Source organism: Sinocyclocheilus grahami, unplaced genomic scaffold, assembly GCF_001515645.1.
Source record: "Sinocyclocheilus grahami isolate Dianchi unplaced genomic scaffold, SAMN03320097.WGS_v1.1 scaffold442.1, whole genome shotgun sequence".
Classification (NCBI taxonomy): Eukaryota; Metazoa; Chordata; class Actinopteri; order Cypriniformes; family Cyprinidae; genus Sinocyclocheilus; species Sinocyclocheilus grahami.
The window spans coordinates 1,846,199-1,870,309 of NW_015505621.1; the positions used below are offsets into that span (position 1 = coordinate 1,846,199).

At 37.8% G+C, this 24,111-nt stretch overlaps 2 protein-coding genes across 5 annotated transcripts; both read right to left on the reverse strand.

Annotated features, from left to right (window-relative positions):
- Positions 1–3,116: 3,116 nt before the first annotated feature.
- Positions 3,117–6,270, reverse strand: LOC107552171 (ankyrin repeat and SOCS box protein 6). 3 transcript variants are annotated; one of them, XM_016234000.1, is made up of 8 exons: positions 6,211–6,241; positions 6,072–6,097; positions 5,502–5,635; positions 5,262–5,434; positions 5,075–5,181; positions 4,773–4,881; positions 4,600–4,686; positions 3,117–3,950 (listed from the first exon to the last, which is right to left on the reverse strand). In XM_016234000.1, the coding sequence occupies exons 3-8, from the start codon at positions 5,600–5,602 to the stop codon at positions 3,220–3,222; spliced, it is 1,308 nt and encodes a 435-aa protein (XP_016089486.1). In that variant the 5' UTR covers positions 5,603–5,635; positions 6,072–6,097; positions 6,211–6,241; the 3' UTR covers positions 3,117–3,219. The 3 variants fall into 3 exon arrangements, with proteins under 3 accessions (XP_016089486.1, XP_016089484.1, XP_016089485.1); XM_016233998.1 differs by lacking the exon at positions 6,072–6,097 and having other exon boundaries at positions 6,211–6,270; XM_016233999.1 differs by lacking the exon at positions 6,211–6,241 and having other exon boundaries at positions 6,072–6,189.
- A 533-nt stretch (positions 6,271–6,803) lies between these two features.
- On the reverse strand, positions 6,804–18,919 carry LOC107552201 (WD repeat-containing protein 13-like). Of its 2 annotated transcripts, XM_016234048.1 has the most exons (10): positions 18,899–18,919; positions 18,481–18,560; positions 18,124–18,355; positions 17,715–17,824; positions 17,340–17,470; positions 11,391–11,698; positions 9,553–9,733; positions 8,697–8,838; positions 8,503–8,621; positions 6,804–7,429 (listed from the first exon to the last, which is right to left on the reverse strand). In XM_016234048.1, the coding sequence occupies exons 2-10, from the start codon at positions 18,519–18,521 to the stop codon at positions 7,245–7,247; spliced, it is 1,449 nt and encodes a 482-aa protein (XP_016089534.1). In that variant the 5' UTR covers positions 18,522–18,560; positions 18,899–18,919; the 3' UTR covers positions 6,804–7,244. The 2 variants fall into 2 exon arrangements, with proteins under 2 accessions (XP_016089534.1, XP_016089535.1); XM_016234049.1 differs by lacking the exon at positions 18,899–18,919 and having other exon boundaries at positions 18,432–18,502.
- Between the last annotated feature and the right edge of the window lie 5,192 nt (positions 18,920–24,111).

Consider the following 24,111-nt stretch of genomic DNA (forward strand, 5'->3'; position numbering starts at 1 on the left):
TGAACTATCCCTTTAACCCTTGTGCGACATTTTTCGGTTTTGTTTTTTATAATTTTGCCTGTGTTAATGCCAACTGCATACATTTTGGCACAGGTGTGTATTTTTATTGGAATTTTAATAAGTCACCCTCATTTCCTTTAATAAATCTATTTTACACTAGGTACAAAAAATAGTTAATCACAGGACCTTTTTAGGACAAAAATGTCCTCATTGAAACCCATTAAAACTGCAATTCTCCCCCCAGGGCCATTTAACTATAAAATGATGCAATAATTGTTAATAGGCTTTCATTCTATTGGCGAGGCTTCAAAATTAAAAAAATTTTACTAGATGGTGCCATTTTTCAGGTTTGGCATATAAAGCAAATACTCACTTTATTCCTGTTTTCTGCTTATGCATATTATAGTCTATTATAGAGTCAGTTGGATAAATTGTGCAGCTATAATTGTGTGGGTGTGTTGCTATGGATGTCAGAGTGTGGTTTGTATGTGTGTCCTAAATACAATTTTTGTGTGTTTATGTGTGCGCACCTGTAATGTTTGATAGAGAGAAATTATACTGTAGTGCGAATCATAAATCCCACCGCTGTGTATGCCAGCGGAGCTTTGCTGGGATCTAATTGTTAAAAGTTTGGTTCTGTTCTGCACCCAAATAAAATCTTACTAAAAGCTCATTTGTTTTGAGATATCAACCTCAAATTTGGAACACAAGACATATTGTTTTATGGCTTTAATTTTCTATCAATTTTTGAGTTCAAAATGTTTTATAAAATATATATTTTATATACAAAAATGACTCATAAATCATAAACCTCTATAACTTTTTTAATTTCAACAATAATCCCAAGCTTCAAATTTTTATGACAGTTTTTTGACATGGACATTTTTGTCCTCTATGAACATATGTGTAACTTTTTTTTAAATTGACACACAAGGGTTAAAAGTACATAGATATCGGCATCAGCTCACCCTGCTGTTAACACTTTCTCCGACAACCGGATGCCGTGAGACCTGTTTTCTGTTTTTGATCAGACCTAGTCGGCAGGTGAAAATAGTTTGCATGTGAGTGTTCAGATCAGAGCCAGATGTTCTCAACTCTGGCCCTCGAGATCCACTTTCCTGCAGAGTTTAGCTCCAACATTGATTAAACTCATAATATGTAAAGAATAATTAGAAGGCCAACCAATTCGGAATGGAGAATGCATACTAAACATTTGCATACTGTGCACTAACCAGGTTTAACATGCAGCATAATGCCTGTGGTTTGTGTTCATTCAATTAAATGTTACATTACTCATTTTAGTTTTAAAACATAGTTATCTACTGATGTCAGAAAATAGCTATGTTTGATCTATTTTATCAGCACAGACTGCATACAGCCTGTGTAGCGATTAGGGTTAGGTACTGTAGTACTCTGGTACTGTTTACTGCACAGCACTAACATGTATAGTGTGCTCATGTAACAACTGTTGCTTCACATCAGCACAGGTCTTAGAAATCTCAGCAATACAGTATAAACATGAACAGAAGCACTAACACAAGTAAATGCTCTGGTGTGACTTTAAATGCAGACCTTGAGCCAAACACCAATGTCTTGTATATACACACTATATGGAGAAAAGTATTGGGACACCCCCTTCTTTAGAACAGGAAAAAGGCACTTCCAAAACTCTAGCAACAAAGATGGAAACAAAAGAGCATATCGCGAATCATTTGATTAAGATCAGAAAAGCACAACTCGAATCATTATTCAGATTGTGACTTCAGAGCACGTTTCATAAATCTTCCTATTCAGATAGGGGCTTTGGAGCGCCTATCGAGAATCATTTGATTTAGTTCGGCACTTCGGAGCGGGTTCACACTACTCACATTTCAGCAGCTCCAAACTATATTATATATTCACACTGTACAATGCAAGAGATTCAAACATTTCTTCAATACCCAAACTACTAATTTTATCTTCTTGAGGCACATTCAGAATATCACAAATGATAATGCAAAAATTGGAGACTGATTCCAATCAGCAAACTTTAACACACACCAAAATTATGCAGTGCACATACAGCAGTGAAGCGTTACATAATATTAAAGATAAAACTGTAAAAAAATTATACATTTTCATACTGAAAGATATACGTACAAACTACAAAATGAACAGAAAATTACCTGTTAATGTGTAATACAGTGAAGCTAGTCATTTTGGCACAGAAAACATCGTCACACCATTTGCATGACATTTATAACACTTATTTATCTACATTTTTTTACTTTCTCACTCTTAGATCACCAGGAAAATTATTTTTCTGCATGTTGATCAAATGAGGCAGGCACGGAGTAGCTTTTATCTTTGTTTTAATGAATACACTGATCATTAAAGGGTTAGTTCACCCAAAAATGAAAATGCTGTCATTAATTACTCACCCTCATGTTGTTTCAAACCCGTAAGACCTTCGTTCATCTTCGGAACACAAATGAAGATATTTTTGATGAAATCTGAGGGCTGTCTGACTCACCTTCGTTCATCTTCGAACTGAAATGTTCCCAAGTCCAGAAACGTAGCAAGGAGATCTGTAAAATAATCCACGTGACATCAGGGGTTCAACCGTAATTTTACAAAGCTACGAGAATACTTTTTGTGTGCAAAAGAAAAAAAAAAGACTTTATTCAACAATTCGTCTCCTCCGCGTCACCCTGGTGCCATTTTGGAGAATATCCGCTGGACGTAAACAGCGTATGCTGTTCTGTGTCAGCTGCGTCACACGGATACGCTGTTTCTGTTCAGATCAAATCACAACAACGTAGGAAACCGATCCGGCGTGACGCAGCTGACAGAACATATGCTGTTTACGTCCAGCAGATATTCTCCAAAATGGCGAATTGTTGAATAAAGTTGTTTTTTTTTCTTTCTTTTGCACACAAAAAGTATTCTCGTAGCTTCGTATAATTACGGTTGAACCCCTGATGTCACATGGATTATTTTACAGATCTCCTTGCTACGTCTCTGGACTTGGGAACATTTCAGTTGCGTTGCTGTCTATCCAGGGTCAGACAGCTCTCAGATTCCATCAAAAATATCTTCATTTGTGTTCCGAAGATGAACGAAGGTCTTATGGGTTTGAAACAACATGAGGGTGAGTAATTAATGACAGAATTTTCATTTTTGAGTGAACTATCCCTTTTAGGGCTCCATATTTACAAGCACACACATAATCCATGTCTCTCAGCGTGGAGAACGTCGAGGTTTGAATCTGCCCCAGCCAGCTCTGTCCTTCCAGCTGTTCTCTGGGAGCAGCGAGTTCTTCAGTCTGTCTGGCAGTGGCAGGGCTTTCACCTTCTCCTCAAAGGGCCAGGGCCGCAGACAGCGGCGGATGAGTCTCCTGCAAAGGCATCTCAGTGGCAGCGGCCGCTTTTCTTGCTCCTCTAGTCTGCTGTAGAGCTCCAGCAGGGGCTGATGGGTAGAGGCCTGGTCCAGCACGGGCAGTTGTGACCGGGGGAAGAGGGGAGGAACGACTGGAGAGCAGATCCTGGCCAGATCCAACAGCACTTCAGCTTTAGCCAAAACATCAGCTGCCTCGGCAGCATCTAAAGCTTCCCGGAGAGCTTCAGCGAGACGCGTGAGTATCAACTGCTGACCCGTCCAGTAGGACGCGCTGTGGTGAGAGCAGATGAAGGAAGCGCCGTGCTGGAGGAGAAGGGCGGTAAGGGGAAACAGCAAGTCGAAGTTCTCCAGACTGGTGTAGGTTAGCGAATGTTCCCACACTTCCCCGTCGGTAGCGTTCAAGCAGCAGCTGGGATCAGCGCCGTGGCTGATCAGAAGATGTGCCACCCGGGTACAGAAGTTCCCGATCTCCTTCGCATCCTCCACACTGCTGTCCAGAGCCTCCTTCACCAGGAACGTGAGCGAGGACATGGGGGTCTCGCCATCCTGTGTGGTGGCGTTCACATCTGCACCTGCACAGGATTATAAAAACACGATGTTAGCATGAACAAAAAGCAATAAAAAAATATTTTTAAATGCCTTTAAAGAAACATGTAAAATGTAAAAAAAAAAATAGCTGTGGTAAAAATAAAAAATACAATGAATAAAAATAGAATAAAAAATTTATCAAATAAAATAATTACTATGTGTGTGTGTGTGTAAAATCAATTTTAATATAATTATGAATATAATTTCTAACTTTTTAAATTAAATATATTTTTTTTATAAATTAAATGATGAAATAATAATATAAATAATGTGTAACGTTTTATAAAATTACCCTCCCCCCACAAAATATAAAAATATAATTAAAATGTATATATATATATATGTGTGTGTGTGTGTGTGTGTGTATATATATACACATATATAGTTTTTTTACATTTTATTTATTTTTTTTAATTATATGTTTTTTATTTATATATATATATGAAATTATACAATTAAACTTCTTTCAACATTTCAATAATAACTATATAAAATCTTTAAGCTTAATATTTGAAAGAAATGCCATTTTCCATGGTGAAACCATTTTTAAAACACCTATTAATAAACATATCAGAATACAACTTTTCTCTATGTCAGTGTCAGAGCTGATGTTTTACATGCACAGTGACGCACCTCTTTCTAGAAGCAGCTGTATATTGTCCACATTGTTGACTGTGAGTCCATCACTGCTGGCCAGAGCATGAAGCAGTGCAGTTTTTCCTGTGAAAGAGCAAGCATGTGTAACATTTAATAAGAAACCATTCTATTATAACATTCTATTTTATTAGTTAATTTAGCTGAAATACCATTCTTGTCTTTTGCATTCACATCAGCACCCAAATCCAGAAGCACACGCAGACACGGCAGCTTATCCACCTCCTCACCGGCCAGATCAAGAGGGCTGCTTTCATGAATCTATTGCACAGATTAAAAAAAAGCTCATATTTAAACATACACATTTTTTTTAAATGCCTTTACTATATAAAATAGATCTAAAATGTAGAAAATGTCTGTATTCAAAAAAAAATTACAATGAATAAAAAAAAAAATCTAACTGAAAATGTATGAAACAACATAATTACATTTCAATGATTACATAAATTCTCACCCTGTCCCTCTTTTCGATTTCAGCTCCGTGAGATATCAACATCTGCACCATGTCTGGCTTGCTCCTCAACACTGCGATGTGTAAGGGCTTGTAGTACGATACAGGGTCTGGATCCGTAAGAAAAGGGTCTGATTATGTTTCCATGATTATAATGAGGCTTATCAGAATCACCAAATCCTCTACAAACCCTCAAAGTTGAGATCAGCCCCGTAACGCAGAAGCACCTGTGCCACGCTGACCAACCCGAGATCAGCCACCCGAAACAGAGAGTAACTGATTCCCTCCATGAAGACGGGAGACTGAGACTCCCTGTCCAGCAGCTCCACGAGAGCCCCAGAGACGCTTTCTTCATCATCTTGCCTGTCAAATGCAGGATGTCAAAATGCAGTTCACACAACTCTGTCATCATTGCAGTGGGTTTGCTGACCTGTGCTGGTTTTCTCCTTCTATTCCCAGGACACTCATCACAGCATCCACCAGCGGCTGGTACTCGTACACGATCCTCCTGAAGCCGTGCAGGAAAGGCATAGTCTGTTCCCTTTGTGCCACGATCTCTTCACGCTGTAAAACAGCACAGATACATGTCAACCATACAGAAACCATGTTGTCAGTCAGCAAAACATAACATACATAATATTACACAATTTGATACAACACAGATCAATCTGTTTGTGGCAATTAAACAATGTTATAAATTCTTATGGAGCAATTATGGTATGTAGTAATGTATAAATATATTATAGTAAGGCTATAATTATAAGAAACAAACATTGCATCCTCTTTTAAGTTTTAAAATAAAGCACATTCAGAAGAGAGACTCAGTTTATCAGATGGACCACACCTCTGAAAGAGCGGTATATTCACATGAATGAAAATATACATTCATTTAACACCTTATAAGATGTTTTTAAAACGATAACGTCTGAACTAGCGGAAACTAAACCTATGAAGCAGATTTATTCATTTTGTTCGTTGTTTTATGTTGTGGTATCTTTACTTGCTAAGTTAGCTGTCTACCGCTTTCTGTATGAGTCATGCGTTAAGTTAGCCAAAGATTCCGGAAGTGTTTTTAACACAAACATATTTAATAATTTGAGTTTTTTTCTTATGTTTGTTATTTCTTTAGCTTAACGTACCCACTGTAGAACCGGAAGTAGTTCCTCCCACATGTTACAGTGAAATTAACTGTCGTGAGGTGATTTTGTCTTTTCAAAATAAAAGCACACGCAGAAACGTGGGCTTATGAATAAATAATGAATGTTAATTTAAAAATAAAAGCATTTACAAAATAGCAACGAGTCTTTAGTCTTTCATGTAAGTCTCAAGTCACCAAAATTTATAATCAAAAATATTAAAGAAATATTGCAAACTGTATTGAGGCGGATGATACATGGGGCAACTTTTTGAGCAATGCTGCCAGGCAAATTTGGGGAATGTTGCCATCAATGGGCAACCAGGTGAGACACAGGGCCAACACTGATCTAAATAATCCAGATAGAAATGTGTTACCCATTCTCAATGGGAAAGTGCCCAAGCAACTTCCAGGCAAAATTGCTCAAAAAACCTAACACAGGGTAAAGTTTAATAATATTATTCACTTGGGGAGGCCTATTCATATTCAAATTTGAAATATAACTAGGTTTCTTCATTAAACATGTGCGTCAATCTTTAAAAGTGAGAAATATGCATTTTAAAAAAACATGAAGGAAAACAGAAAGACCAAATGTAGCCTAATTCAGGTAGTGTGATTACATTTATTGAGTTCATCAAGGCATAAATACAGTAGTGTTATTGTGCAAGCGAACGCAACTTCATTGACACGCAGACTCAACGTTCTCATTCTCACACACTCACTCACTAAGACACACAAAGGTGAACAAAGTATTATATTAACATCTCCTCTCTCAAGTTGCACATTTATGACCACAAAGCACTAATGAATTTCACAAACAAGCGCCACGTCCCACATAACCAAAAACAGAAACATAAGCCCCAAAAAAACAAAGATAAGACACAAGTTTCTTTCATGGTCCTCATGATTTAGTTCAGACTCCCTCAAACCACAACAGTCACCTTGACATTTACAGTAGGAGTTTCATTGCACATGATTCAAGCTAGCCTGCACGGATGCTGCTGTTGCCAAGGTAGCGAAAGCTTGGAGTTGCCGTGGTTACTTCTGCTCCCGTCTCCAGATGATCACCATTCCGGTGGCGTCAGAGGAGGCCAGCAGGCTTTCGTCGCAGTTGAAGCTCACGTCCAGGACGGGCCCGCTGTGGCCCTGCAGCTTGTTAACAATGGCCTTAGTGTTGCGCTCGACGTCGAAAAAGTAGACGCACGCATCCTCACTGCCGGTGACTGCATAAGGGAAAGAGCAGGATTCACTTACTTTGGCTTTGTTCCAAAACATAGTGAGCTGCCTACATAGGCAACATCCTAACTGAAAAGGAATCTCATAAGTGATTGTGATGTGCCATTCAAACAGAAAATTGATTGATTTCAAAAGTTTGTCATTAACATGACGCTAACCTAAAAACAAATGATTCAAAAGATGTTTTTAATGAATTCATTCGATCAAAAGTGACAGTAAAGACATTTATAATGTTAGAAAAGATTTCTATTTTGAATAATTGTTGTTATTTTGAAGAAAATCAAATATGAAGCACCACAACTGTTTCCAACATCAACAATAGTAAGAAATATTATTTACTTGAGCAGCAAAATCAGCATATTAAGCCGCGGTCACACTAGACTTTGAGCATGCGAATCTGTTGCAACGGTCGTGATATGACGTCACGCTGTGCAGCGTCTTTTTAAAAACTTAAATTCAACGCATAATTTATAATACATCTCAAATGTAAAAATATCCAATCTACTCCACTTTCCTGCAGCACTGCAGTTTTAAATTGATGTTCTTTTAATTCAGTTGCAGTTCAGGTCATGCTGTGACGTATCGATCTGCTGTTGGTCACACAGCTTCACGTCAGAGTTCACCAAGCTTGAACTTTGGCATGCAGCAAAATGCGAAACTTTTGGCACAGGCTTGCGTTTCCGGTCTGACGCTTTGCATGCGTTTGAATGGAAGTCAATGGAAAGAAAAGCACAGTGTGTCCACCCCTTTAGAATTAATTCCGAAGGATCATGTGACACTGAAGTAATGATGCTGAAAACTCAGCGTTGCATCACAGGAACAAACTACATTTTAAAATATATTTAAATAGAAAACCCTTATTTTAAATTGTAATAATATTTCACAATATTATATAGTTTTACTGTATTTTGATCAAATAAATGCAGCCTTTGTGAGCATAAGTGACTTCTTTCAAAAACAAATTTAAAAATCATGCCAAGCCAAAACTTTTGAATAGTAGCGAATATATGACACACAGAACAGAGAGAAATTGCCCGTAATATGATGATTGCGGTCTTACCAACACAGGCTCCCTGTCTGAAGGACATGAGAGGACAGAAGATGCTGTGCAGCGGTTGGGATCCGTGTTGAATGGGGAAACTCCTCTTCAGCTGTAGAGTCCCCTCATTATCCACAACCCTGTCAACACCAGTTCCACACTGATCAATAATCATCTCAGTCAAGAGAAAGTGACAATCTGACTTGTATTCTAACCTGTAGAGCAGTAGTTTGTTGACACAGGTGTTGACGAGCAGCGACGGATCCCGTGCCTCTCGACTGATCCACGAGCGGGCAGAGATACTAGAGATAGGGCTGCCCTCATTCACCACCAGTCTCTTAGCTTTGGTCAGTTTTCCTGTGGAAAAAGAACCTCAGCTTTACATAATCACCAACATAGTAACTATACTCTCATCTCCATTATGTTGTCCAGATTTTCCACTCATGAATGAACGAATGATGCATTTATATAGCGCTTTATTGTGTATTGTTGTACACCCAAAGCGCTTAACAATCATGTGGGGGGTCTCGCCTCAACCACCAACAGTGTGCAGCATCCACTTGGATGATGCCACAGCAGCCACAGGACAACAGCGCCAGTGCGCTCACCACACACCAGCTACAGGTGGAGAGGAGAGAGATAGAGCCAATCAAGTGGTTGGGGATTATTAGGAGGCCATGATTGACAAAGGCAAGGGGGGCAATTTGGCCCGGACACCGGGGTTACACCCTTACTCTTTATGAGAAGTGCCATGGGATTTTTAATGACCACAGAGAGTCAGGACCTCGGTTTAACGTCTCATCCGAAAGACGGTGCTTTTTGACAGTATAGTGTCCCCGTCACTATACTGGAGCGTTACGACCCACGCAGACCACAGGGTGAGCACCCCCTACTGGCCTCACTAACTCATAAGGCTCTTCCAACAGCAACCTAGTTTTCCCGGGAGGTCTCCCATCCAGGTACTAACCAGGCTCAACCCTGCTTAGCTTCAGTGGGCAACCAGTCTTGGGCTGCAGGGTGATATGGCTGTGGCCCTCATGCTTTATGCAAGAAAATATCTTTGTAATGTACCTGTGGCCATGTCAAAGAGGAAGGAGAAAATGCTTCCCCTGTCATCACCAGCCCACAGGATTCTCCCCGGAGCATCAAACGAGAGAGAAAGCACTCGACCAGTGAGTTTACTGGAGCCTCCTTTCACTTTCTTCCCAGTGGAGATGTTCACCACCTGCAGGTGGTGTTTACTGTTGCCAACCTGGGGACGGACAACAAAAGACACATTTGATGCATCATATTACCTGAAAATACTTCACAGCAAAATCATCATGCAGTAGATGGGATTCAGGGTAGGAAATGTGTAACAGACGTTTAAAGACTTTATATTCAAAATTTAAATACATAAAATAACTAGAAAATTAAACAATCTGTAGCTCTCTTTTTGGTCTTGGTTAAAGCTGCAATCAGTCATTTTTCTTTATATTGCAGCATTGTATAAAAGCAAATATTTAGATTACAGATGCTAATGCGTGAGTGAATATTATTTTGAAATATTTTTCCAGAAGTACAATGAATCTCTGTTGGGGTATGTATTACCCCGAAGAGCCTGACATAAGAAATAATTATTAAATAATTTGTTTCGACAAAATCTAAAAAAAATAAAATAAAAGTTTGCATGCGTTTTTTTGGGGGGGATATCATATTTGATACATCAGGCTTTTCAGTGGTCCAAATCAATCAAAATATGCAATTGTAATTTATTACATTTATTTATGATATTTTTCTATATTATATTTTTATGGCCAAAAAGTAAGATGGCATTCTGATTTTAATGTAAATCAATGAGATAATTATAACAGAATAGCAGAATACTTACATAAAATGCATATAAATATCTAGTCACTCTATATCTCCTAATACTGTCCTATTGTTACATGATTTTTAAATGCTTAGTTTTATGATCAAAGCTCTGGTGTTTCAAAACATTTCATGCAATGCAATACAATGATGACTGAGGGATGAACAAATAAACCTTCCTTAAAATCCTGATGCATAATTTTTGATACTCACATTTTGCGACAGTTTTTCTAAAAAAGTATGCATGCTTAATCAAGTAAACCTAACAACAATATCAAAGTTATTTTTCAATTTATTTTGTGTTCACAATGCACGTTATAAATTAATCAAACTCATAGCACCTCCTGAGATTGTCTGATTTTAGTTGGAGTGTTCACATATAAGACAAAATTGCTTTAAAAGCCATATAAAAACAAGAAAGTATAAGAGATATAATCAAATCATCAATTGCATTTCTTGTCAAATGTCATTCAGACATATTTTATAGGTCGCTCACCACAGTGGTTGGTGGGTAAGTAAAATTTCCCATCACTGCACACAAATTACTCTTTTTGGCTGGTGGCACATGTTCATTTCACACCCTAATAGGATTACTGAATGGGCTGATGGTTTTTGTTACAGCAGTCTGCAGTGTTTCATCAGCATAAACAATTCCATATACTCAGGCCAGAAACATTCTGTCAGCTTGAATAATCCCATTCTAACTTTATATTCACCAAAGAATACTGTATTGGGGTTTCTACAAAAATATTTAGTGGCTCAGCTGTTTTCAAAATATGACAATAATAAGAAATGTTTCTTGAGCAGCAATGAGCATATTACATTGATTTCTAAAGGATCATGTGACGCCGAAGACTGGAGTAATGATGCTGAAAATTCAGTTTTTACCATCACAGGAATAAATTACATTTTAAAATGTATTAAAACAGAAAAAAAAAAGATTCACAATTTCATGATATTACTCTTTTTACTGTATTTTGATCAAATTAGAGCATAAGAGACTTCCTTCAAAAACATTTAAGAATCTTAGTGAGCTGAACTTTTGCATTTGGACTCACCACAGTCAGGTTGTTGTTCATGGGCTGAAAAGTGCAGCACAGCAGCTCACTGCCCTCTGGGTCAGCCACCTCTCGGATGCAGCGTCCATCCTCTGTGTTCCAGATACGCAGAGTGCCGTCTTTTGATGTGGACACAATGATGTCATTGCTGAGCGACCAGGCGAAGTCAGTCACGGGACCAGCATGGCCCTTTAGTGTCACCTTTACAGTTGGTGGAGGCGGGGACAACGTCATGATTGACAATGTCCCATCCAATGAGCAGCAGGCAAGGAGGTGTTTATCATCATTGGCAAACTGTAATCGAGGAACTGAAGAGATAAAATAGTAAAGGGTTAAAATGAGAACGTAAAACAACAGTCCACAGCCAAGACTGACAAATGGCTACTTTCAAACATTTACGTGCATGCATTGAAGCAGGCTAGGGGTAATGCAGCTGCACAGGAAAAGGATTAAAAGCGCTTCTTGGTCAAAATGCTTGTCTTGATGAAGCACTCATCTAAATACAGTTATGTCTAAGGTGCACGTTGGATATATACCAAAGTATCAGATCTGTCAATTAGCAGATGTGGCAAAGCAAAAATTAAACAAAAATATTAATCAAACAATATTTAAAAAAGAAGAAGAAATGGCAATCCAGTCACTGTTTTTTATTGGTCATTTTTTTCAATTTGGCCGATAAGGGAAAGTGAAAAGTGACGTGAAGTGTGGCCAAGTATGGTGTCCCACACTTGGAATTTGTGCTCTGCATTTAACCCATCCAAGTGCACACACCCACAGCAGTTGGCAGCCTTTTTTTTTTCTTTGCTGTGGTGTCCGGGGAGCAACTGGGGTTCGGCTAACCCAAAGGCACCTCAGATGTGGTTACTGAAGATGGAAGAGAGCACTAAAGTGTCAAGACTTTTATATAGAAAAAAAGTTAGATTATTATACATTTATATGAATTAATCTTGATTAATTTCAGAAAAATGTGCGATTAATTAGTAAATTTTTTTAATCGATTGACAGCACTAATATATATATATACATATATATTACTACAGTACATGGGTCTTCAACCGTGGGTCCGCGGTGGTACTGCAGGGGGTCCGCTAATTAATGTTGGATCACAAATAAATTTCTTGGAATTTGTGCTCTGCATTTAACCCATCCAAGTGCACACACCCACAGCAGTTGGCAGCCTTTTTTTTTTCTTTGCTGTGGTGTCCGGGGAGCAACTGGGGTTCGGCTAACCCAAAGGCACCTCAGATGTGGTTACTGAAGATGGAAGAGAGCACTAAAGTGTCAAGACTTTTATATAGAAAAAAAGTTAGATTATTATACATTTATATGAATTAATCTTGATTAATTTCAGAAAAATGTGCGATTAATTAGTAAATTTTTTTAATCGATTGACAGCACTAATATATATATATATATACATATATATTACTACAGTACATGGGTCTTCAACCGTGGGTCCGCGGTGGTACTGCAGGGGGTCCGCTAATTAATGTTGGATCACAAATACATTTTTCTTAAAAAAAATAAACATGGGTAAAAACATCAAAGATAAAATAATTAATTTTAAAATATTGTAATTACTACATTAACAGCTTTAATAAAACCCTTGCATCCATGTGCAGTCACGTGGTTGTACGATACGTCAACGTAGACTGAGCGCAAAAAACAAAACAAAAAAACCATGAGCGCGCTAATTTGAAAACACTAATGGCTAACAATATATATACAATTTAACTTGACAGAATGGATTGCTTTGTAATATCTACACCCAGAGTAACATTAAGTGACTCATCTGCCTCTTCAGATACAGCTGGTGCAAATCCAGATGTGGATGCTAATAAACCCACTGCAGAAGCCCCTGCCAAACGCAAACGAGAGAAATCCACAAAGTACTCAGAAACATATCCAAAGCTTGGATTTACTTATAAGGACATGGGTGGCATTGAATTGCCGGTGTGTGTTATTTGTTCAGCTGCACTGTCAAACGAAAGCATGAAACCATCGAAGCTGCAGCGTCATTTAGAGACAAACCATTGTCACCTGCGTGACAAACCACTGGAATACTTTCAGGCTAGCCTCAAATCTTTCAAAGGGCAACAGACAATAATGAGAAAATCAGCTAAAGTCGGTGAGCTTGCTTTGAAAGGGTCATATCAGGTGGCTCTTAGGATTGCTCAGTGTAAAAAACCGTATCAAATAGCAGAAGCCACTGCATATGTGCAAAACAATGTTTGGGAATGACGACTGTGTAAATAAACGGAAAGCCATTCCGCTGTCGGATACAACCATTGCTTGGCGGATTGATGAAATGGCATCTGATATGAGGGTGCAATTGGTAGAAAAACTGAAGCTGGCAGAGGCCTTTGCATTACAGCTGGATGAGGCTACAAATGTCTCAAAGGATGCGCAGCTTTTGGCATTTGTACGCTTTGCAGATGGAAATGAAATGAAGAATTTTTTTCTGCAGCGGGAGAAGAACACACGACGCTGCTTTATCATTCTGAGGTGCGTTGGCTTTCTCGTGGATCAGTATTGTCGCATGTATTTGAGTTACGCGCATCAATTCACGAGTTTTTACTTAAACATTGCACAGAGCTGGCTGCAAAGTTCAATGACAATACATGGCTCACTAAATTGGCTTATCTGGTGGATGTTTTCTCTGAGCTGAACAGACTTAACTCTTCTATGCAGGGCCACAATGCACATGCCATTCAGCTTTATGACAAGATAGCTGGTTTACTGAAGAAAATGAAAAGATGGAGAGAGCGAGTCAAGGAGGGAATTTTTTCCATGTTTCCATCTGTGGATGACCTGGATGATTCTGCAGTGCTTGCGCTTCAAGTGAGACTTAATTGTTGCGCACTTAAAAGCACTGAGGGGCAGTTTGGAAAGTACTTTTCTGAAGCTGAATCCTGGCGAAAGGACAAGACGTGGATACAGTTTCCATTTAAAGACAATGCATCAGATGGATCAAATTTGACAGTGACAGAGCAGGATCAACTGATTGATTTAAGCACTGACAGTACATACAGAAACATATGAGAGACAGGCCCTCTCGCCCAGTTTTGGATCTCCTGCCAGAAAGACTTTCTTCAACTGGCAACAAAGGCAATGATTAGCATTTTGCCTTTTGCCACAACCTATCTTTGTGAAAGTGCATTCTCCTCCCTCTCCTACCTGAAAAGCAAATATCGTGCAAAACTGCAGCCTGAGTCTGACATGACACTCTGCCTAACAACATCAATATCCCCCAGAATAGACAGCCTTTGTGTAATTCACCAGGGTCAGTCATCTCATTAAAGACATCAGGTACTATAAATATAATTGTCCACCTGACAGTAAAATTAACATGTAAAGTTCTGTTAGACTTAAAACTGAAGGTTATGTAAATGTATAATTATCCACCTGACAGTAAAATGAAATGTAAAGTTTTATTAAAATGTAGGGGTGCTCCGATCAGGATTTTTGAGGCAGATCACCGATCACAGAAAGCATTTTTTAGACATTTTTCAAAAATATATATTTATCTCCTAAATGTCTGATTATGCACTGCATTTTTGTTTTGACAATCGTGCAATTGTTGCACAATAGCTTACACACAGCACAAGCCTGATTTCGTGAGCTGTATGTGAGGCAGTGTTACACCAGGTTTACACATACTCCATTTGCAGTGCGTATGCAGTCCATGTGTGGTACGTAAGCGGTGCAGAAGCAGCTTTCACACAGGAGTCTGCAACTGATCCGTGGCTGTTTACCATTTTACCAAATTATTTTGATTTCAAATCCAAACATTGTTACTGAAAATGCTTTTTCAGCATTGTGATTCTTTTTTTACACAGTCCAGTAATACAATCTTTCATAGACGTGTTTAAACGCAATAAATATAAGAAACACATTATTCAATGCTTTTTACTTTTGCATTTACTTCTAGATTTAGGCTATATATTAAGTTGCTCAAGCAAGTGGCAAAACATTTAAATGATTTTTCTTACATTATCACAAACATTCTAAATTAAAACTTACCATTGACAGAAACAGTCAGCTCTACTGCCTTTTCTTTTGCATTTAATTCTTTATTACAAGCAATACTGTGGTTCATAACTTCCACGAGTGCCGTCTATAATTGCCTTGTTTATCTATAAGTGCTCTTTTCCTTTAAACCTAGCCAAAATGCCATAGCCTATGTGTTGACTGTGAAACACAGTAGACTTTAATTATATGCATTCATGGTGTAATTACTACATTTTCGTGTCAATCCATGTTCATATCATATTTACCGCAAACAATGCGCTGTCACTTTAATTCAGCGCGTGCAGCGGAAACGATCTCAACACTGCTGCAGACGCACTGCTCCTGGAACGCACTGCCGGACCGCAACAGTGTGCAGTTTGTGAACGCTTTATCCGTTAACATGAGCGCAGAAAAATATATGCACCACATATGCACTGCAAACGGAGTAATGAGAACCTGGCGTTATGTGTGTGCGCTGCGAGTGTGCATGAGCGCACGGTCTCCAGGAGTTAAACACTGGCAAGAATTAAAAAGAAATGCAATTTATAAACTTTAGTGACGATGTGACACTGCCTTGATTGTACAAATGACAATTCCTGTGTTAACTGTGCAGCGTGCAGCTGCTTATAGTGCAGACGTGATGTGAATTGAACCCATTTGCGCATCTTGAGAGAGAGAGAGAGAACGCGCCCGGTGATTCACTCACGCTGTTTGTGAAATTATGTCTCACAGAACGTTTTCAAATTATTTTCTAAGTTAATTAATGAAGAAATATGAATTGTACCTCACCTTCAGCATTATAATTATTTCACCTGCGCCGGACAGAGACTGAGACGGTGACGCTGCATGTCATACCAAACCTCTCACAGCAGGCGCGTCATCAGCTTGAGATCGGTTTATGAGATCGGCCTTTTTAGAGACCGCCGATCAATCATCCCAAAGCGATTATCGGCCGATTGTGATCGGTAGCCGATCAATCGGAGCACTCCTATTAAAATTAAAGCTGAATTTCATGTAAATGTATAATTGTCCACCTGACTGTAAAATTAAATTTAAAGTTCTATTAAAATTAAAGCTGAAGTTCATGTAATTGTATAATAGTCCACCTGACAGTAAAAGGAAAATGTATGAAACTGCAAATAATTAAGAACAACTTGTGAACAACTTAATAAATTGTGATTTTAATTACAAAATATGTTTGTTACGATGCATAAATCTTTTTGAAAGATTTGAAAATATATGAAAATACACAGACAATGATGCATGTACAACAACAACATAGTTCTAATTGCCTTAACATAATATAACTAGCGTAATATGATTGGTTTCTAATCAAAGGCTATGTTTGACACATTTTGTATCAGGGGGTCGTTGCCCCATGTCTCTATCTCTGGGGTCCTTGACCTGAAAAACGTTGAAGACCCCTGCTATAATAGGATTCAGGTCTCAACAGTGTAAGCTTGTTAAAAATAAACTAAAAATAGATGTGTGCAAACTGTAAAATTATATTTATGAGCATGTGTGTCAAGGTCCTTGTCAGTTCTTTAATTACATATTTAAAAACTTTTTATAACTTTTTTTAATGCACTCCTAAATTTTCCAACTTAGGAGCACATGCTCCATGGGAAAAAAAGCATCAAGCCCTAAGATTGCAGAATCAAGAAGTGATAATTCTGTTTATATTATATATTTATTTTCTCATGAAGATCAAATATTTTTTCATACTGCTTGATTTTTAAATTATTTATTTCTAATTTAGTAAGTATTATGTTGATAAATCTGTGGCATGCAGCATTTACTATTTTTAAATTTAATAGGCTTTGTATTGACATTCTTTCACCCTGCTCTTTAAGGTACTGAAAATTTTTAAAACTCATATAGACTAGAGTAATTTTTGTTGGTCACCACCCTTAGTCATATCATTAACAGCTCACTCACCCGCTGAGTCCACATGCTGGTCAAAGATGTGGTGCATGCCGGCAAAGGCATAGTTCTCACTGAGGGTGGTGTCCCCTGCCATGGCCCGACTGGCTTCTGCCACCGAGGTGGGTACCAGACTACCTGGAGGCCTAGCACATAGGATAAAATCAGAGAATTACTCATATTCTCTGGTTTTGTGCTGGTACACAGTACAAAACACGGTAATAACACCCGGCATCATATTTGCTTAATGAAATCCATTACTTGTTTCTTACTAATTTTCGGATGCTGATTCAACAAATAGTACCTGTTTTGCTTAAGCATGTCACACTTTCTCACAAAACATTATGCATTCCATAACATTTGTCAGATGAAGAAGTTAGTGGGCTTTACCTTTCATCATACACCGCCCTGTTCATCTGGGCTTGCAGCTGGTATGAACCACGACTTACTGATCTCCGGTGGCCTCTGGCACCCTGAGCCCTGGGATCCTCCTCAAAGTCCTTATCGAAAGAAAGAAAAGAGGATAAAAAAGACCACAAAAAGAGAGAAGTAGGTAGTAATGAAGGATGATTTTAGAGTTTAGCACTACAACAACATAAAGCCCATCATGCTCGCAATCTACATGCACTGCAGCTCTCACACAACACAATGACCTGGATCTGGTAATTGCTATTTATATCAAGGACTATATAGATGTTCTATCTTGCCCTCTGTCTGTGTTTTTGTGGGGCATATTTCAGCCCAGAACTCCTTATCCGCATTTCTCGAACCCTTTTCCCTGTTTCTGAATGCACCTAACCTCCATGCGATCCAGTGTGGTGCGGGAACTGCGCACACTGCTGGCTCTGAAGCTGCTCTGCTCTGACAGAGGCCCGTAACGCAGGGCGAGCAACTGACTGCGCAGACGCAGATACTGCCTGCGCAGCCCCGGCTCAAAGCCACACTTGGCATTCTCGCGGAGCAGCTGGCTGCGCCGGCGGATGTACTGCGTGCGGAACTGGGGGAACGTAGGTGTGCGGTAAGCATTGTACCTGAGGAAGAAGACAAAAAGACAGAAAATAGACAATAATGTGACACATGATTAGGCCCTACACGTCAAAAACGTACATATATATATAAATATGGAGTCCTGCTCCAATGACAATCATGCACACACCTTGCGTCCACTGCCAGCACCTGCTGCCAAACAGCAGCCATGAGATCCACAAACACAGAGAGATGCAGGAAACACAAGGGCTGCAGGAGACACAAATACACTAGACATTAAATAAATAAATAAGGAAAAAAAACGAATTTATATAAAACAACTAAAGATGTCAAAAAATTATTTGTATATCATTCAATTTAGTTGAGATATGATACAAGTTTTCATAAAATAACACTAATAACCCTTAATATAAACAATAAATGCAATTAATGTAATTTAAAGGTTTTCAAACTTTTTGATGTTAAAGGGGTCCTATTATGCTCTTTTACAAAGTCTTGATTTTGTTTTGGGGGTGTACTAGAACATGCTCTCATGCTTCGTGGTTCAAAAAACGCATTATTTTTCACATAATTTATTATTAAAATACCTTTCTCCCCAGCCTGGCACAAACGGCTCGATTAGTTCCGGCTTTGATGAAGGTCCGCCTTCCGAAAAACAAAATGTGTTGTGATTGGTTAGCTGTCCCAGTGCGTTGTGATTGGTGAACAGCTTAGACGGTGTTTCAGTACTGCCACGCCCCTTGCTCCGTCTTTCAACAAAAGCTTTTTGGCGAATCTGGCACTGTACTCCCTCATGTTGTGGAAGCTGTCCTCAGTAAAATGCGCAGCACACAATAGCAAATTGGGGTTATAATGCTCAGGAACAGAGTTAAAAAATAAATTGCAACCACTGATTCCTGACATCATCCGCTTTTGGAAGCCCAAACAAAGACATTTGGGCACGGAGGTGAAAAAAACAGCGTTTCAGGCGATCGCGCACCGGACGAGAAGCGCAGCGTCGCGTCGCGCCACGTCTATAAAATTCAAATACTTTACTTTCTATGAGTGTAGGCACACCGGCAGCGACGTTCGGCGTCTGTCCGCGGCGCCCAGCTACGTCGTGTTGTACTTGTAAGAATTGTTCTAGACATGCCGAAAATTTGAGGCTACAGCACAGCAGCTCTTCTTCTTGGTTTTCTCTGATGCACTAACTCTGCAGCAGCTCTTCTTCTTCGTCGTCTCGTCTCATGCACTCACTCAACCAAGCGTTCTAACCACAACCTCGCCCCTCCCCAAGCCCCAACCATTCGAATTTCTGTAGGCGGGAATTATTTTTAATGATATTCAATGAGCCGCTTTGTGATGTCACAAAGCCCGGAAAACAAACGCTGTAGTCCAAACGAGCCGTTCGTTGTAGTTCTTGAAAAGGGATTTTTTTAAAACGAAGTATCTCCCTTTGGAGTGGACTTTGAGATTTGTAACTTTCTAGATCTTTTTTTATGCCCAAACATACACACTACACACTGACTAAAATTTAAAAAGTGAAAAAGCATAATAGGACCACTTTAAAGACCCCCAAATACAGCGATTCCCTTATGAGAGACTCTAAATATAATAAATACGTTTATAAACATAAAGGCAGCTGCATATTTTATGTGCAAACTTCATTTATATAGTGTAAGGAAACTATTCTATGTTATATTATTAAGAATAAAGTAAATTAAATAATTGTTTCCTGGAAATTAAACTAAAACAAAATGTTATCTGGAAATATTTACGTTTAATTAACTTGACAACGTTCATAAAATTAAAATGATTAAAAAAAAATTTTTTTAGCAATTAATGTCTTGATTTCTTTGGAAAGCAGAATTAAATTACTAAATTTAGTAAATGCAAACGTAAAAGATACGTTAAACGTACTTCATTAATAGCTTAAATGCACACATTAACAGTCCTAAAACATATTTGCAAACAAATAAAAGAAACAAATCTTATTAATCCAGTTTAATGTACAAATAGTACAAGCATCCAACACCCACCATAAAGCTTGTCAGCAGAAGGCAGCAAGAAGTGCTCTAAAATTTCCTGGTAGATGGCTGCGTTGACTGTGGACTTCAGAAAACAACAATAAATTATGCATAATTGCATGCAAGTAACCCTAAACCAAGCCCTAATCCTAATCCTAACCATATAGTAAGTACATTTAGTTAATTAACATTACTCAGTAATTAAATGTGTAATTACACTGTAACAAGGACACCTTAAAATAAAGTGTAACCCAATTCTTAGTCACTTCTGGATTATATGTAAATAGGGTTGCAAAATTCCGGGAATTTTTAAGACTGGAAATTTTCCATGGGAATTATTTATGGGAATTAATTGGGAATTAACGGAAATTAATGGGAATAAACTGTAAATTTGCAAAATTGCAGGAACTGGGGACTTAAATGTAGTTGAGAAAAAATCTTGCAGCATAATCTTGGTTAAAACAACCTGATTTAATGCAATTTCAGTTTAATTTCTACCCTATAACTGCTCAATCATGCACACACAGCACACTGCTTACCGCAGGGCTATTGAGGCCACACCTCCTACATGCACCATGCTTTCCTCCATTACATGAACAGATCATTTCTTAAATCCTGCACACAAAAGATCAAAATTTCCATCTTGGTAAGTATTCATGTAAATTACATGAATATTACAAAAAAATTGTTTAAAACTTCCTTGTGCTGTGTGTAATATACTGTGCAACTAAATTAGGCTATACCATTGTAAAAACAAATACACTGACTGAACAAACCATAGACTGGAACAAACATTTAGGTGAGATAATAATAAAACAGAAGTCTAAAAATGACTCTCCCCCACACACAACCTCTGGGGCATTCCCCTCCAGTTTCTCTGAAGGACACTTGCTGCATTTGAGCCCAAAGACTACATCTAAGTTTTGATATTCTAAATAGATTTGATCTATGGGATTCAAGTTTAACTAGTAAACACAAAAAGTGTTTTTACAGTAGCTAGCTAGCCAGTAAATCAAGATATGAAAAATCGAGTTAGCACTATTTCATTGACAGTTTATGAGGTATAAACTAGCTCAAGCTGTGATGCTCTTTCTGCTAGCCAGTTTTCTGTTATCATGCAGGAGTACAGTACTGGTCAAAAGTTTGGAAACATTACTATTTTAATGTTTTAAACATTGCATATCTTTTGCTCATCAAGCTTTCATTTACTTGATTAAAAATACAGAACAAAATGGTAATATTGCGCAGTATTACTGGTACAATTACAATTTAAAATAATGGTTTTCTGTTTTAATATACTTTAAAATAAATGTTTTTCTGTGATGCAAAGCTGAATTTTGAACATCATTACTCCAGTCTTCAGTGTCACATGATTCTTCAGAAATCATTCTAATATGCTAATATTCTAAAAAAAAAAATGCAGGATTCTTTGATTAATAAAGAATAAAAAAAAATAAAATAACAGAGTTTATTTAAAATAGAAATCCTTTTTTAACAATACACTACCACTCAAAAGTTTGGGGTCAGTATCTTTTCTCTTTTTTTTAAATAAATGTATACTTTTATTCAACAAGGATATGTTAAATTAATAAAGTTTGGAAACATTACTATTTTAATGTTTTAAACATTGCATATCTTTTGCTCATCAAGCTTTCATTTATTTGATTAAAAATACAGAACAAAATGGTAATATTGCGCAGTATTACTGGTACAATTACAATTTAAAATAATGGTTTTCTGTTTTAATATACTTTAAAATAAATGTTTTTCTGTGATGCAAAGCTGAATTTTGAACATCATTACTCCAGTCTTCAGTGTCACATGATTCTTCAGAAATCATTCTAATATGCTAATATTCTAAAAAAAAAAAATGCAGGATTCTTTGATTAATAAAGAATAAAAAAAATAAAAATAACAGAGTTTATTTAAAATAGAAATCCTTTTTTAACAATACACTACCACTCAAAAGTTTGGGGTCAGTATCTTTTCTCTTTTTTTTTTAAATAAATGTATACTTTTATTCAACAAGGATATGTTAAATTAATAAAGAAGTAATAGAAAAGACTTATATTGTTAGAAAAGATTTCTATTTGGTGCTGCGTTGTCACGGGAAGATGCCAGCTGAAGATAATGAGGAAATTACGTTGCTCGCTTTGTCAAGTGCATTCCAAACGACTACATAATGGCATGCATGTGCCCTGCTCACTCCAAAGTCCCCACTCCAAGAGGATAGGGATGATCACTTCCATTTGGAATTTGCCCCGTGAACCGTTCTGTACCGATACTCGTATCGACACATCCCTAGTTTGCATGCTTGTGAGCCTATGATCAAACAAAATGTTTATATTTATGTTTGTATATGATAGTTTTATAAATTTCCCCAAATTTTAAATTAATTCCCATCAATTTCCCAAAATTCCCGTAAATTCCCACAAATTCCTAGTAAGTTTCAAACTTGTAATATTTCCAAAATTCCCAGACGAAGCTCCCATGGAAAGTTTCCGGAAATTTTCCGCCCCTTTGCAACCCTCTATGTAAATAATGAAGATACAACATTGTCTTGGTAAAACTAACATAATTCATCAGAAGAAGTAGATCAGAGTCTGCAGATCGCCCTAAATTTCAAACTGCAATATTACAATTTCAAAATTTGTAAGTTTATCTGTGTTGAGGGAAAGGCTGTGGGAGCGAACTATCAATCTGTGTTCGGCAAAATAAAAGGGTTAACTGTACAAAAGCTACATACACATCCATGATTTCACCTGAGCTCAGCAGAGGCCCATGGCAGGACAGTGCAGAGGCACAGCTGACGGGGCTCTTTGCTTGTTCCTGATGCTCTTTCCCGAAGGGGGCCCGTACATGGAGTCATTCAGTGGCTGGGGCCATAAATGAGGGCCGCACCAGCGGCTCAGCACTGCTTATTCTAAAAGGACACAAGGACTTTGGAGCGCAGCCAAAATGCCTGGAACAAAAGGTAGATATTGAAGCAAAGCATGAAATATGAAAAAAAATTTAATGATTTCATGATATGTAATATGCAAAACTGCTGCAATAATAATATTAGTAGATTAAACCAGGCAGGGATGCAAAAAGTAATGTCCTGAATGTTTTAACATTTAACAGGTAATAAGGCGGACAAGAAATCCACCACCAAGGTAAAAAGCAGACCCATTGCACATATTGGAAAGTTACACATGCATAATTCATAAAACCTGCTCAAATTCAGTCACTGTCAGTATTGGCTAATGTTCTGGCAAGGTTCTCTCAAATGTATGAAAAAAATGTTCTTCCAGCAACATTAATAGAACTTCTGTTGTCTGAGCTTTAATAACATTCACAAAACATCAGCACAAAAACCTTATTTAGACATCGTTCATGGAATGTTTTTTTTCCTGAAATGTTTGATTAAATGTTACTACTTGTTTCAGGATGTTCAGCGAACATTAAAGAGAACTGTTCCGATAATGTATGCACAATAATTAATGAAACATTCCCATACTGTTTTCTCTGACGTTCACATTAACCAAGAAAAAAAAACCTGGTTGTTTTAAACATTCTGAAAACATTTCGAAATAACATTTTCATAACTTAATAAGAACGTTAGCTAAACGTTCTTTTATTCGCTGGGTTAACTAAGATCTTTAAACATTCTTCCAGTAACATTCACAGAATGTTCATCTAAAGTTGTCTGGTCTTTAATAACGTGCACAGAAATACATTGTTCATGGAACATCTTTTTCTGAAACATTATTTTGAATGATATTACTTATTACTTTTTTTCAGAACATTCAAAA